Source organism: Mugil cephalus, chromosome 9 (genome assembly GCF_022458985.1).
Source record: "Mugil cephalus isolate CIBA_MC_2020 chromosome 9, CIBA_Mcephalus_1.1, whole genome shotgun sequence".
Taxonomy (NCBI): domain Eukaryota; kingdom Metazoa; phylum Chordata; class Actinopteri; order Mugiliformes; family Mugilidae; genus Mugil; species Mugil cephalus.
In genome coordinates, this window is record NC_061778.1 from 18,912,654 (window position 1) to 18,929,714 (window position 17,061).

General features: G+C 41.4%; 1 protein-coding gene across 1 annotated transcript; it reads right to left on the reverse strand.

Moving 5' to 3' along the window:
- Nucleotides 1-4,925: 4,925 nt before the first annotated feature.
- On the reverse strand, nt 4,926-11,880 carry LOC125013654 (heat shock protein beta-7-like). The gene is made up of 3 exons (XM_047594509.1): nt 11,444-11,880; nt 7,158-7,318; nt 4,926-6,022 (listed from the first exon to the last, which is right to left on the reverse strand). The coding sequence occupies exons 1-3, from the start codon at nt 11,694-11,696 to the stop codon at nt 5,831-5,833; spliced, it is 606 nt and encodes a 201-aa protein (XP_047450465.1). The 5' UTR covers nt 11,697-11,880; the 3' UTR covers nt 4,926-5,830.
- Nucleotides 11,881-17,061: the final 5,181 nt, after the last annotated feature.

A 17,061-nucleotide genomic window follows, 5' to 3' on the forward strand; every position in this document is an offset into this window, starting at 1 on the left:
GGCCCCCACTAACAACATCCTGTTACCAGACATTACAGGACGCCCTCAGAAGACCCATGTCCATTCTCTGATGAGTCAAAGCTGTTTTGCAGACATGAGGGAGACCTACACAATATTAGGAAGGTGGTTTTAATGTTGTGGCTGAACAGTATCCATATACATTTACATACTTGCTCGCCTCCATAAGTACATGGAGGTATATCCTGAGTATATAAATATAAAATCTATACACACACAACAACTGAAGAAAATAACCAATTACAAAACAAAATGTCAAATACAAGGAAACCAAACTGAATAAAGAGAACAACAACACAGTATCATGGCAACATCAACCAATATATTAACACAAGATGTTGTTTGTTTTTTTGTTTTTTTTCAAAAAATTAAGTATACTTATATGTGAACACGTGTGTGTCACGTTAGTGGGCTTCACCTTTCATGGTGACACCTCCAGATCAAGCAACATGGAACCATAGTGGGATCAGATAAAATACAGCGACACTCAGAAATCTACTGGGTTTTTGTTTCGGATTCACCATGATTCATATGAGCAGATATTGTTCTGTTCGAGGCGTTAATCCAGTTCTCAGCCAGCTTAACCTTATCGATACTCTGACTGCACACAAACACATACACAAACGCTCACACGGCTGCGTGTAATTAGTGCTACACATATTGTATACTGGTGTGTCACAGCCAAGATGGTATCACCCAAATCCCAGCCACAGAGACAGTTTGTCTCAATCAGCCTCGGCAGCAGTGGGCGACAGAGCTGGTGAACTGAAACGGTGCTGAACTGAGTGGAGCCGCCACAGATTCAAGCAGCATCACGATACATGTTACTGTGTCACAGTGCAGCCCACTGTTTCTCCATGTATCACAGGAAAAGCAAAATAAAAATTCAGTAACAAGTAGTTCCATATAAAAAGTCTTACACTGCCCTATATGTGTTCTGTCTGTGATGTAATTAACTTTGCAGTATATATTTTTTTAAGGCTCTGCAGAAAATAAAACCCTCCACAGACTGCAGCAAATCCTATGGATTCTCAGTGAATGCTGTTTGTGAATGTAAAGAAAGTTTGTCATTCACTTAGGATGCTTGAGGCAGAAACCAGCTGACTGCTTAGTTTTCAGATTTAGCCTCAATCTAAGTCATTTCGCTATAAGAATTCTGCAACCTGTTTCCTCGTTGCACACTTCACAGGTCCAGCTCATCACATCAACTCCTCATATCCTACATATCTTCAGCATTCTCTTCTACCTGTGTCCAGCCCTGGGGCCTCACCTCCTCCTCCTCCTCCTCAAATCTAATGATGTCACAGTTGGATTTAAAGCAAACACTCTCACACATTTCTCCACTTTACCGCCCACATAGTATTCTTTTTTTACCCCCACAGGAAAATCAAGATTGTGCAGGAGTTTTCATCACCACAGCTCTGGAAGCGCGTCTCCTAGCTCGGCTCTTCCATCGGGAGCATTTAATGCAACAGTTGGTTCAGTAATGAACTTTTTCCCGTGTGTTCATTTCTTCCTCGGCACTCTCTCCTTCTGCTGCCTCCACGTTCCCAGTGTGCTCACACGCAAACACACACGCGCTGTTTGTGAAAGAAGAGACGAGCATCTGGGCTGCAACGGGTGGAGGGAGCAGTGGTAAAAGCTTAATGAGCTAAACGAGTTCATTCATTAGGAAGGCTGCAGCTCTGTCCCTCTGTGAATTTGAGGTGGCAGCTCCAGACTTTCTCTGGAGATTGTTGGGCGTGTGTGCGTGCCGACGCCTGAGGAGATCACTTTGCATGTTCCTGGAGCCTCTGTTGTGGCTCGATTATAATCTCTAAATATGGATGTGACACCAACATCTTGTGGCTGATGTGTTACCAGTGTGTGTATGTGTGTGTGTGTGTGTGTGTGACAGTTCCACGGCTCAGTTAAGAGTGATTCAGAGCAAAAAGAAAACAGCTGGAGTTTTAGTGGTTGCATAGAAAAAAATGCTTTTCATGGTGATTACAACAGAAAGTGAGTAAAAGTGGTATATCATGTGACGACACAATGTTCTTATGGGAAACGTTTGAACCTGTCGTCCATGTGGATGTTACTTAGACATGAACCACCCACATGAAAAACAGCACAAGGTGTTGGGTAGATCCCAAACTGATCAAGTATCTGTAGTAAGTGAGCACCTAAAGGCCCCCACTAACAACATCCTGTTACCAGACATTACAGGACGCCCTCAGAAGACCCATGTCCATTCTCTGATGAGTCAAAGCTGTTTTGCAGACATGAGGGAGACCTACACAATATTAGGAAGGTGGTTTTAATGTTGTGGCTGAACAGTATCCATATACATTTACATACTTGCTCGCCTCCATAAGTACATGGAGGTATATCCTGAGTATATAAATATAAAATCTATACACACACAACAACTGAAGAAAATAACCAATTACAAAACAAAATGTCAAATACAAGGAAACCAAACTGAATAAAAAGAACAACAACACAGTATCATGGCAACATCAACCAATATATTAACACAAGATGTTGTTTGTTTTTTTGTTTTTTTCAAAAAATTAGGTATACTTATATGTGAACACGTGTGTGTCACGTTAGTGGGCTTCACCTTTCATGGTGACACCTCCAGATCAAGCAACATGGAACCATAGTGGGATCAGATAAAATACAGCGACACTCAGAAATCTACTGGGTTTTTGTTTCGGATTCACCATGATTCATATGAGCAGATATTGTTCTGTTCGAGGCGTTAATCCAGTTCTCAGCCAGCTTAACCTTATCGATACTCTGACTGCACACAAACACATACACAAACGCTCACACGGCTGCGTGTAATTAGTGCTACACATATTGTATACTGGTGTGTCACAGCCAAGATGGTATCACCCAAATCCCAGCCACAGAGACAGTTTGTCTCAATCAGCCTCGGCAGCAGTGGGCGACAGAGCTGGTGAACTGAAACGGTGCTGAACTGAGTGGAGCCGCCACAGATTCAAGCAGCATCACGATACATGTTACTGTGTCACAGTGCAGCCCACTGTTTCTCCATGTATCACAGGAAAAGCAAAATAAAAATTCAGTAACAAGTAGTTCCATATAAAAAGTCTTACACTGCCCTATATGTGTTCTGTCTGTGATGTAATTAACTTTGCAGTAATATATTTTTTTAAGGCTCTGCAGAAAATAAAACCCTCCACAGACTGCAGCAAATCCTATGGATTCTCAGTGAATGCTGTTTGTGAATGTAAAGAAAGTTTGTCATTCACTTAGGATGCTTGAGGCAGAAACCAGCTGACTGCTTAGTTTTCAGATTTAGCCTCAATCTAAGTCATTTCGCTATAAGAATTCTGCAACCTGTTTCCTCGTTGCACACTTCACAGGTCCAGCTCATCACATCAACTCCTCATATCCTACATATCTTCAGCATTCTCTTCTACCTGTGTCCAGCCCTGGGGCCTCACCTCCTCCTCCTCCTCCTCAAATCTAATGATGTCACAGTTGGATTTAAAGCAAACACTCTCACACATTTCTCCACTTTACCGCCCACATAGTATTCTTTTTTTTACCCCCACAGGAAAATCAAGATTGTGCAGGAGTTTTCATCACCACAGCTCTGGAAGCGCGTCTCCTAGCTCGGCTCTTCCATCGGGAGCATTTAATGCAACAGTTGGTTCAGTAATGAACTTTTTCCCGTGTGTTCATTTCTTCCTCGGCACTCTCTCCTTCTGCTGCCTCCACGTTTCCAGTGTGCTCACACGCAAACACACACGCGCTGTTTGTGAAAGAAGAGACGAGCATCTGGGCTGCAACGGGTGGAGGGAGCAGTGGTAAAAGCTTAATGAGCTAAACGAGTTCATTCATTAGGAAGGCTGCAGCTCTGTCCCTCTGTGAATTTGAGGTGGCAGCTCCAGACTTTCTCTGGAGATTGTTGGGCGTGTGTGCGTGCCGACGCCTGAGGAGATCACTTTGCATGTTCCTGGAGCCTCTGTTGTGGCTCGATTATAATCTCTAAATATGGATGTGACACCAACATCTTGTGGCTGATGTGTTACCAGTGTGTGTATGTGTGTGTGTGTGTGTGTGTGACAGTTCCACGGCTCAGTTAAGAGTGATTCAGAGCAAAAAGAAAACAGCGCAGCACCCGCTCTCATCATACTCCATTCATCTGTACTTTGTGATGAATAAGGTTAGAAGCACACGAGTGGAGAGCCATATGTCCATGCGGACACAGCCTTCATTCTGATGAATATCTAACAAAGGTTGACTTGAAGAAGTCCTCCTGCAGCTCCCATTAACTGCTGTAGCGTGGGAGGCACTTCATACACTTGGGAGACTGAGCAATGTAACCTCATCACCGGTAAGAGACGACTGCACTCTGCTCTGTTCTAATAGTGGGTATGTATCAGTGTCATAACCATGATCTAAAGGACAGTAAAAGCCTTGTTGCTGCTTCTAAGTCCACAATAGGATGTCACTGTTAAAACTAATACAGCTTCATGTCATTAAAGACTAGCAACATTGCAACGCAGGGATGTTACACATTTTGGTAATGAGTAAAATGTCATTACCTGAAGACAGAGCCAAATTACAAAAATAGAAACAACACAAATAACGTTAAGATATGCTCTGCTACTTCCTTCTTTCATCCTCGTAAATACAAAATAAGGCCGTCTAGATTTTTGGAAGATAAATGCCTGAAATCTTTTGTAAAAAAGCAACTTTTGGAGACAGCTGGGCAGCACAGACTGATCAGAATAGACACAGAATGAGGTCTGAAACACTGTCTGTTTTAGGATGTGACGTCCTCTAAAAAAAACTCCTCTAACTGTGGAGCTTGTTTTATCACATCCAGGTGGTTGTACTTCCAAAAGCTCAGAGTTAGCGGTGCTCAGTGATATGGATTGATCGAGTGCTCAGGGTTTGCGTCAGCATTTCAGTTTTATTTTTGTTCATTGTGCTTCAACATAACATCAGGAAAACCAACAACAGTATGTCCAAGCCTCGTTAAGCATTTATGATGTTTATTTATGTGGAGCAGGCCATCCTGCCGGATATTTTTTGAGGGCATTCTGCTACGAAGGAAATTTACTTTAAAATTTCATTACAGTCATCATCATTTTGTGTTGAGCAAACATGACGTAGCTGAACAGCTGTTTAGTTTTGAAAGGTCAAAGTGACTCATCTACGTAAACATCACAGGGAAAATAACAAAGGGCTGAAAGAACCTTCTAGTTCTTTGTAAAAAATAAAAAAAATCCTAGCTAGAAGTCCCTGGAGCTAAACATCCCAGGGACACAACACAATTCAAAAGCTCGCACTGATCATGCTAGAGAAAAGATTTGAAGTGGGCCTTCATCCTCTGGGGAACATTTACAGCTAATTCACCAAAATGAGCTGAAAACCCTTGAAGTTTCTCGCAAAGTTCTTGGATGTGAGTCCCTGGAGCCAAACCTTCCAGTGATATTTGATGGAAATGTGAATCATATTCTTACAATTCTTACAAACATTTACAGCAAAAATCGTTTGTCAAGAGAATATTTACTAGTCTAGACCTGTCATCATAATCTCTCTCACAAAAAAAAAAAAACGCTAATCGGTTATTGTCCTTAATATAAATATTTTATTGTAACCTGAGCAGATATTTTAAGGACATGTTACCACTGATCAAGAAGCAAAGCAGTTATCCACAGACTTCATGTAGTTTTTCATCTAATGCCAGCATTGTATTTATGGGTAATTGCACCACACTGACTGCACCACTAGACAAAAAAAATCTTTTTAAAACAACAGTAGTTGAGATACCATGAGAAGCACTAGATCAGAGGTGAACCTCACTGCGGTAGGTGGGGACACCCACTGTCTCCAGGCCGCCCAGCGCTGGGGTCCGGCGAACACTGACCACCAGCGTACCGTCGGGGTTAAGTGTCCCACTGACTGACAGGGGGTCCATATCTTCTGGGAACAGAGACTTATGGGTGAAGGTGTCACTGACACTTCCATCATCCATGACCTGGAGGACAGAGGCAAGAGAAGGACAGATCAGCGTGCTGCTGGAAAGGGGTAAACAGAGAAGAAAAGATGATGAAACGAAAGGTCACCAAGCACCGGAGGACGGGAGGAGAAAGTGAGAAGAGCAACAGGGCCAAGAAAGGCGCGAGGATGAGAAAAGAGGGTGAGAACCGGTGAAAGAGTGAGAAGCAGAGAGGTCAGCACTGCTCAGCTGGTGGAGGACGAGGGGGAAAAGCAGAGGGAGAAGGTAATGAACACTGACTGGCACTTTTTGTGCTGTTACAAGACTTCAAGGCGTTTCTAACATGTGTGGATTTTTGCCGGTTTGCCTGCTGACCCCTGTTAAAATGATCTTCCTGCACTGCAGCAGATACATCTTTTCACACTGATTCTTCTTCTCTCACTTTTAAACATAATGTCAAAACTGTGAGGGAAGATGAAGGGGGAGATAGCAGAACCCACAGCAAGCTTCATCCTGTCTACAGATCCACTGACAGAGCATTTTTGAGTCTGACATTGTTCTTTTATCTGAAGATTATTCACAAAATTTGCATTCAGCCAACCGACACATGAGGAGCAGCGAGTACACCTAGAGGTGTGTGGCAGCCGTGAGCAATACCCAAGGATCAGTTAAGAGCTTAGGTACCTCACTCAGTGGCTCCTAATCATGGACATTGAGGCACTGAGGGCACAACTCTTTTCTTCCTGTCAGTCCAGGGATCAACCCTCCACTGTTAGCCTTGTTATCTGCAGTGTTATAAGCAGAGGGCTGTGGCTAATGACATGTTTCATTTTTGACTAATTCAGTCGTGGTCTCAAACTTTTTGCCTTGACATTCTCATTAACATCCAAATAAAACCCTTCTAACTACTTTTACTCTAGTTTCAGGTACTTTTTTTTTTTTTTTTGCTTCTATGTATCAGTAATGATAATTAAATTATTAAGTAGAATAAATGGGTATATTACAAGGAGTATTTTCACTGCTGCTCATTAGAGGTCAGGCCTCAGAATGGGTGTGGGTCTAGGCTTGAGCAGTACTACATTTAAAGGACCTCCTGAGACCCAGAGAGGTGAAGTGTCCAACTATTTCTAATAGTTCTTGCTAATTATTTTTGCATACAGATACACTCGCACACCTTCTGGGCGTGAATGACGACGTGGTGGTTGTAGGCCATCACCACCACGTCGTGAGGCTCAAACTGGCTCACGTCGACTGACGTGTAGTAGCTGTCTCCCAGGCATCGCACACCACTGCCTGTACTGGTTTGCCGGCCCGTAACAGCGCCACCTACGGGAGCTAAGAAGACAGACAGAGAGTGGCATGACTGGTTAAACATTTATGAAAAACTGAACCCATCTCCTCCTGCAGATTACAGTACTTATCATGATACAACAGCATGGACAACATTTTGTTTCTCTCTAAGGCACACTGCTCATTCTTAAAAAATACACTTCTATTATAGTTGGAAATATGTAGTGTGCAGTATTAAATAAATTAACAACATTTTGAAAATAAATATAGTATTGTTGAGTTTGCTATCTTGTAATGTCAGCTAACATTTTTTGACATTTTGCTTTAGTTAGTTATTTGACGCTACAGCAACAGCATCAAACAACAACATTAATATTAATAATACTAATGTCAAAATAAAACACAATTAAAATTACACAGTTACATAAATAAACATGGGACTGAGTCGGCCTGAATAAATAAGTTTCAGAGCCTGGTGGGGGTGGGAGCTGGGCTGCCTGAAGGCTCTGGACTCCGTGGTGGTCGAGTGAGCAGGTGGGAGGGTGAGATGGATGGATGAAGATGACCTAAGAGCGCTGATGGGAATGTTTGTGTGCAGGATGTTAGTGAGGTACTGATGGGTGAGGCTGTTTATGGCCTTGAAGGTAAGAAGGAGGATTTTATAGGTAATGTGGAATTTAACAGAAGGCCAGTGGAGTTGCTGCAGGACAGGTGTTATGTGACGCAGGAAGGGGGTTCTGGCGATGATATGTATGGCAAAGTTTTGAACCAGTTGCAGTTTATGAATGGGTTTATCCAGTAAACCAAATAAGAGGGAGTTGCAGTAGTCTAGACGGGACGTGACCAGGCTATGGAACAGAGTTGCAGTATTGTTGGGTGAGAGGTGAGATATTGCGCAGGTGGAAATAGGCTGAGGAAAGAGACAGCATTACCACAGATGACATCTAGACTCTTAACCTGGTGGGAGGTGGAAACAGGGGAATTTTCAGTCTGAATGGAGAAACTGGTTATTTAGATAAGGTGGATTTGGTGCCTATGAGAATAATTTCAGTTTTGCTACTGTCTGAGGAACTTGATAGCGAACCAGATTTCCTGTTGACAGTCAAAGAGGTATGTGGGTGGAATTGAGTTTGGTGGACAGTTAGAGCTGGGTGTCATCGGCTTAACAGTGGAAATGAATATTGTACCCATAAAATATCTGACCAAGGGGGATGAGGTAGATGTTGAATACAAGGGGCCCAAAACTGGAGCCTTGGGGAACACCAGAGAAGGGGGGTGGGTGGGATTTAAATGTTTTTAACTGAAGTGACTGAGTGCTGCCAGAGAGATATAAGATGAACCAGTTGAGAGGTGTGTCTGAGATACCAATGGAGGCTAGTCTACGGATGAGAATAGAGTGGGAGATGTGTCAAATGCTGCAGTTCAATCAAAGACGATGAGGATTGAAAGAAATTATGAATCAGCAGCCAAAAGGAGGTCGTTGGTGATCTTTAACAGGGCTACATCAGTGCTGTATAATGGGCAAAAACCAGATTGAAATGGTTCATATAGGTTATTGACAGAGAGGTGGGCATGGACCTGGAATATAACTGTTTTTTCAAGAACTTAAGAAAGAAAAAGAAGACTGGAGATAAGAATGAAGGTTATTAAAGTTGTTGGGTTCTGCACCAGGCTTCTTGAATATGGGGTTGACTGAAGCTGATTTGAGAGATGAAGGGACAAGTCCAGATGTGAGAGGAAAGAACAAAGGCAGTTATAAGAGGGGATTGGTGGGTTAGGCTATGCATGGAAAATAACTTTTACATGTTACTACGTTTGTTCAACGTTTAATGCTAACATACTGTCTTTTCTCCTTAGTACTAGTTATTTGTGTAGTGTTTTTGTGCTGATCATTGCTGAGACATTATAGTGTTTTAATGTACAACTGCAGCCAGCTGGCTGATTCAACGTTACTAATTGTTACCCTAGCTAATGTGCTAATTGGCTAACATGACGGAGTTTAAGATGAGGCTGTTTCTCAAATTAGCAATACAATGTAATAATAAGACATTGGAAAAAAATAACTGCAAAGCAATAATAAGATCATTAGTTCATTCATGAATTCTACACAGTTTATTTGCACAGTTGTGTAGCTCATCATATATTTAATGGAGACCACTTTGGTCCTCCATATACAGGTACTATTGTTTGTGATTAAATGTGTTTTATATACTTTTATATAGACTAAAGCTTCTGTTTGAGCTGTTAATGTGTTTTACTACCAGTCTTAGGGTACGTGTTTTTTGATTTGATTTGATTTAACAGACTGTAATATTTTGGGGACTATCCCTCATAAATGTACGGAAACATTACACACAAGTGAAATCACATTTTCAGCCTGTTCATTGATTTTCCTTGAATCTTCCTGTAGCGTCATAAAGTTTTTTGTTTTCTTTTTTCATTCTGGCCGCTCTGTGCTTTAAAATAAATATTTCAACACTTCAATTTATGTCTGTGTTTTATATCAGAGCTATTATGTGTTCAAACTTGCTATCATTTGTCTGGAGCCTGCAGACTATTTTTTCTCACAATACACCGAGGATCGTATTGCTCTGGCTCATTACTCTCTGCCAGGTCTTTTTCTTCTCTGTGGTATTTTTAATTCAGTGAACCCACCACTAGAATGTGTACTAATGCCTTTCCGGACAGAAGAAGTGAAAAAGGCTTTACACCGAGCCTTGATAAATATAACCAAGGTGCTCATGATCAACAGCTCCAAGGTTTAGTTTGATAAAGCTCAACTGGCCTTGCTTAAGCAGCTCTGTGACATTATGATACAACAAAAATAAATCACATTTACTAATGTAGACACCAGTAATCATTAGGTTCATTCTGCAGACCATTTGCTAAACCACCTGAACAGTGTCTTTCCAGTACAGTATTCTCCAGTCAAAGCATGACAATGAAAAAATGTTTCTCTTATTTTTATCTTTTCTATCTTTATCTTTTAGTTTTTTTTAGTACAACAACTCACCTTTCAGCAATAGATAACTCTGTGTTATTAATGTTAATTGACACAATTACATCTTACTATCATCCCTTTGTACTGTGGTGTAAAATAAATAAATAAATAATTTAAACATAAGGCAAAGATAAGTGTTTAAAACAAAACTTAACTGAGTTCAGTCTCTCTAGCCACACCCAGGCGTGATTACTGCCACACCTGTTCTTAATCAAGGAATCACTTAAATAGGACCTGACCAACAAAGTGAAGTAGATCAAATGATCCAAACACGAGATATCAGAAGCTGAACCTTTTGGAAGGTCTGTGTCTCATTACATCTGGTACAAAAGTAACACTGCATTTCAGAAAAAGAACATCCAAACAGTAAAATCTGATGGTGGTAGTGTGATGGTCTGAGGTTGGTTTGCTGCTTTGGGAGTGACAGACAAAATGATCCAAATCACACCAGCAAGTCCACCCCTGAATGGCTGAAGAAAACCTAAATGAAGTCTTTGGAGTGGCCTAGTCAAAGTCCTGACCTGAATCCTATTAAGATGCTGTGGCATGACCTTAAAAAGGAGGTTCATGCTGGAAAACCCTCCAATGTGCCTGAATTACAACAATTCTGCAAAGACGAGTGGACCTAAATTCCTCCACAGTGCTGAAAAAGACTTGCTGCATGTCATCGCAAGGATTTGATTGCAGTTGTTGCTGCTAAGGTTCCAATTTTTTTTTGTGTGCAAGTTTGTGTGTGCTTTGGCGACTTTTGAATAACTTTTTGGCTGGAAACCCTTAGCAGAGTCTGGCAACACTGTCTCCAATGCAACTATTTTATGTGGGGTTAACAGTTCCAACAGACTAATGTTAGCAACTGTGTCCTGCACTGTGTTCTATAACTTTTCACTCGGCTGATAGTAATTGCCTTGAGTTTATCAGTTACATCTATGGTGTTGTGGTTGTAGTGTATGTAATGTATATCCTAAGATCCCTTTTGAAGCAATATTCGTATTCAGTACACATTAGCTGGAAACAATAAGACTCAGTGAGACATGAACTAACATTAGCTAGTGATTAAGCTTGCTGTGGAATATAGATGAATTCTAAGAAATCTGCATTACATGCTGTTTGAGAAGAGAAAGGTTGTGAAGCAAAGTAATAAATGTGCCCAGAACAATCAAACTCCTCACCAGTGTGTCCATAGGAGGATCTGCTGTGCCTGCTAAAAGGGACAGGACAGTTGGGTCCCCCGGGGCCCTCATTTCCAAACAGACCGGAATGATCTGCAGAGTCAAGGAAAGGCTCAAAGAGGGTGTCGAGAGAATCGGATGATGCACCCAGTGATCCTTCTGACCGGTAGGAGCTGGAAGTGCTGTAACGTGATGATGAGCGGTACGATGAGGAGGATCTGCGGCTGGAAGATGTGAGCGATGCCATAGCCATAGAAAATATGTAGTAAGACTAAACCTTGCAAAAAACACACTCCCACTCTTAAGGTCGCTTCAGAAAACAAGACCTTTTTCTCCAAAAAGAGTTCCCTCTACAGTGGAGGTAGGTTACCAAAAGCTATTAACTTTTCATTCAACCATCTGCTTGTTTCTGTTGTGGGTTTTTATAAAGCCCTGGTGCATCATGGGTCAGTGGAGCACAATGGGCGCTATATTGTATTGCATCCTTCCTTTAGCCATAAATGGCAATTCGTCCGCCACTAGGGCCAAGAATGTAACGGACAAACTGATAACAAGTGGAGACCCTTTCCCATTCAGGCACACACTACAGAGGACAGATAAGGCTGGAGGAGGCCTCTTGGAGATGCTTCTGGCATGAAGTCAGAAATAGCAAAGTGGTGGAGTTGCCAGGTCATCCGTTAGACTGGCCCAGCACAAAACCTGAAAACATGCAAGAGAACAGATGAGCACTAAACTGCACAGCTGAAGCAGAGATCTTCCTCAGAAAGATTCCAAGCTAAAATCACATGACAATGCAAATGTAGTCCTGGTTAACCTTTATGTGCCCCATTTAGAAGCTTTAATTGTAGTGACATTTGCTTCCTAACAACATAGTTGTTCTCCAAAGCAGTGCCACATTCAAGATTGTCATATTAATGTTTTTTTTTTTGTGCCATGTATGGGTGTGTTAGACATTCTAGGATGTGAAACATGACATTCAGCAGCACGTCGTTTGTCCTCCAAGATAACATGACCTGAGTCTTCATGTGTGAGCCATAAACCTGAAACAATCCAGTTAATAGAAGCAGCATGCATCAGCATGACACCTCCCTTTTGTGTTCTCAGGTGAAACACTTGATTTTGTCCTTATGGAAAATATAATGCATGATAACCCACTTGCGATGTTCTTTTAATGTCTTTGAAAGCTTAATAAAACATCTTAGCTGCACATGGTCTGAGCTGGATTCCAGCTAGTGGTGTTATGGAAACTTAAGTCTTCATTTTCCTTCAGTACAGATGCTGTGTCTCTGCTGATGCAGAGCATAAGGTGTTGTTTAGTAGGTTCACCTAAACAAGAAGAAGGTCAAGGTTCAACACATGAGCAAATGTTGTAAAGATCGTTACTAGCCGTTAATCACCTCCTCTTATCTAGTCTGTCCTGATAGTTATGACGTGTGCATGGTAACCATCCCAGTGCCAGGCGTACCCTTCTCTGTAGGTTCCCACTGAGCTATACTCATCTAAAATTCTTTCAACAAAATGTAGAGACTCAGACTTCAGTGTGTCTACTGGGAATAGATTTAGTCTTTCACACTATTGTCTCTGGAGACCAGCATCTTTCTTGACCTCCAGCAGATGGTGCATTTTTTGTAGGTGTAATGTGGTGGAAATCAGAGAAAGAAATTCTGAGATAAGATGATCAAAAGGTGTTCACGACCCTCAAATCAGCTACGATCCCCTGGAAACCCTGGTCAAGACAAGGAACTGTTGCTTCCATCAATCTATTTTTAATGCAGCGCGGGTGTTGCAAGTAGCCGAAATTCAGGATGTGTATGGTTTGCAGTGCAAAATCATTTCTTGATTTATGCATAAATCCAGCAGAAATGCTTTTCTATTCAACCCCTGACATAATGTATAATTCAAGGACATGAATTCAAGTCCGTAGGTCGCGCCAGGCTGAAATATTTGCTTTTTTCAAAGCTTTTTAATGGATTCCCAAAATGTTAAGATATTAAGATTAAAGACGGTTTATGACTAAATAAAATGATCAATGGACAAAAGACTTGTAAGTGAAATGGTTTTTCTTGTCAGGCAAAACAGCAGGTTAGCTAGTCAGATCACTTTCAGTCTAGTTTTACATACACTAGTAGCAATATACAAGTGCTTTGTCAGCCGAATTTATCAACCTGAAATGCATGCTGATTGCCCAATATAGCTGCTATAATGATGACACCATCTGCATTTGGACTGGTTTCCCACTGGGCTCATCTTCATAATGCAATCTGCCACCAGGTAGGACATCTCCCGGGAAAATGAGGGCTCCATTTACAGCTCGTGTGTAACAGAAAGTGGATAGCTTTTTGTTTCCCCCAGTAACTATCTTTAGCTCTCCCGTGTTGTGGAAATGCAGACAGGGAACCACGGCTGTGAAAACCAAAGGGTAAGACAACTGTTCACTTGAAGTTTCAAAGTTTCAAGGATGTTTAGCTTGTGTCATAGCTGGTGGAAGATTAAGTATCAAAATTTGCCAATTAAATCATACAACTAAGTGTGTTACTCTGTCTTCACTGTCACACCGAGATTTGATTTCTAGTTCAAATGTTTGCTCTGGTAGCTTGATAGATGGCTAAGCTAAGTTTAGTCACAGTTCACTCCTTGGCTATATCAACCAGACACGTATCCAAGCGTTGCTTTATTTGTGGCCCTTGTAATCAATTACATGTACAAAACAGGCTCCAGTACACTCAGAAGGAGTGACTTTAGCTAATAACATCTATGATCCACTGGCCATCACTTGTATTCCACTTGTTGCTTCACTTTGCAGATTGCTACAGATTCAGGTTGCTACATCCATCTTTTATGCACAGCCCATGAGCAGCTTCTAGTCTCCATCAGTCTCATCTAATCTCTGTCAAACAGTTAGTCAGTGAACCATCATGTGAATGATTGATTCTGGCTGCGGCTGAGTGCAAGGGGACGTTGTGACGCTGCAGACATCCTGCTCTCTGACCGGCTATTCAATTAAGTGTCGCTAATACATAGCAGCAGTGAGTGAGTGCATACCCACAAGCCTATCAGTATGACATCAGTGTGGAAATGTTCATGTCAAACAGCAACATTCGTTTGCAGCTAAAAGTAACTGTATAAGAACAGTAACTATTAAACCATTGATATGAGGTTGTACTAGAGTATGTTCTGTTTAAGTATTTTGGTTTTGATCTTAAGGTTCAGAAATAAAAACTTCAGATGTTAGGATTTGTTCAAGTCTTGACCCAAATACGACTGGATATGTTCCATTCACAGTGTGGCAGTCACTCTGACCTAAGTCACAAAATCTGATTTTCAGTCTGTGGCAGAGATCTAAACTTTTCATGGCCGCCTGAGCTGGAAAGATCAGATGTGGTTCCAGCCTGTTTCACAGCCTTGCAAAGATGGGATTTGAACTACAAAGAAGTCTTCTTTTTTTTTTTGAGTGTGTAATGTTTTTTTGCTAAGCCCTAGTATCAATATCAAATGTGCTTTGCCGTTATGAGAGAAGCTACATATAGTGCAGGAATAGAGAAAAAAGGTTAAAGGGATCTGAACAGGTTTTATTCACCTTTGTAGTTTCACATTATGTCACATATATTCATCATGTACAACACCTGAGCCCCTTTGCATCAGAAGAAGAAGAAGAATGTGAGGCTAAGTGCAGATTTCTGAATTATCTTTCCGTGTTAGAAAGATGATTTCTGTCTGTTTATGGGTATGCGATGGAATCACAAATGAAGCGTCAGACTCACTTTGTGCTTTTCTTTTGTTCCAGGGAAAACCTTACAGTCCGCCAAGACAACAAAAGACGATCAGAAGAAAAGACACCTGCCATGCGGAGAGAAAATCAACACAGCGCAGACCCAATTCTACTGAAATGACTCCACATGATAGTGTGAAAGCGAGCAACAGAGATCCCTCTCCCCGTAAATCTGATGTCAGACCAGACGGGAATTAGAGGTGTGACACTTTTCAACATATTTGATCCTCTGATGACGGCTTGTTTTCACATAAAGTGTTGGTTTGAAGGCAGCCTCTTCTACTTTATCTGTCTCTCCTTGTAGTGTAGTCTGCATTCTCGCAGAGGTTTGGGGCGTGATGGACACAAAATTGCAGTTGAATTACATATGTATGCCTCACACAGACTCACTAAACTGATGTTAGGCTTGATGTGCAGTCATGGCTGTGATTGTATGCTGTAGATGAATTCTTAGGACTTTTCATTGCCTGCCAGAGAACTGGTTGGTTTTAGGCTGAGGCCACTACATCACTTTGCTGTGAGTGACGGCTTTCCAAACGTGCCCTGCTGCAGTGTCTCTGAAGTGTCGATCGAGTGCTCATTAACGCTGTGTCAAGTGTCAGGCGTCGGTTTGTAACTTCATATCGCTGGATTAATTGAAAATGACTTGTGACCTGCTGCTTTTTCACCAGCAGTGTGAACGCAACATCAGCCAACAGTCAAGACAAGATCTGAGTCTCATTTTTAAGTTTCTACAAGACCAGGGTGCTACATGAGCTGTCTGCAGCACAACTTAGAACAATCGTCTTATTTTGTTATTGTTTGCTACAATAAGTAGCCGTGAATTAGATTGCATGAAATAATCAAAAGTCTCTGATGTGACCCTTTGTTCTGGGTGAAGAAGTGTATCAACACACTTTTCAAAAGGGGACACCAAGAAACTTTTAAATTGTATCACATTTAATAGAAATGCTAAAACATTTAGACCAGCCAGCTTAAGTATTCCAGCGACACCAGTATCACAGTATTATTCACAGAACTGTGCGGAGGGATGGAGGAAAACAGTGGAAGAATGTAGAAAATGGAAAAAGCACATTTTCTCTCTTTTAAAATTAAATGACAAGCCAACAAACACTGAACATTTCTATATTCTAACAAGTGTCAGTCAGCAATTGTTTTATTATTTCATATATTATTTCATATGTCACTTGATGTAGCTTGAACTAACTAAAACCAACCATGTGCATTACAGGCCTGGAGTCCATCATTAGATTCTAAACCCTGGACATCTTAAATGGCTTTTTTTCTACATAAACCAGGTTCCTCAGCTTGTAATTAATTTATCTGTTTCTTTCAAGACTCTATAACATTATTCACATTTTTCTTACTTTTATTCCATTTACCTGCTGCTGTCCTGGATATATCAGGGATAACTCAACCCAGTGTTCAGGTTCCTGATCTTAACCTCCCTTTCACTAAAGCCACTTCATACATACAGCACGTATATGTACTTGGAAATTAAGACCTAATTTCTATATTACTATCTTCACATTATACTGAGTTTTGTTTCATTTTGCTTTTTAGAAACCTGGCTTCATTCTGACATCACGTTCCTCATGCATGTCATTCTAGGACACATTATTATTCCATTAGATATGCTTTCCTTTTTTACATTTTCTGAATCGCGCATCTTGTTTACACTGCCAATTAATGTCACCCTCGTGTCTCTACAGCTTAACATGCCAAGTCCCACTGGTGATATATGCCAGTCTTAGTTTGAACCTGATCCTGCTCCGCCTGGCCTGCCCCTCTTTCCCTCCATCTCTAGTGACCCATCAAATGGATTAGCCGGCACCCCGGGGGCCCATGA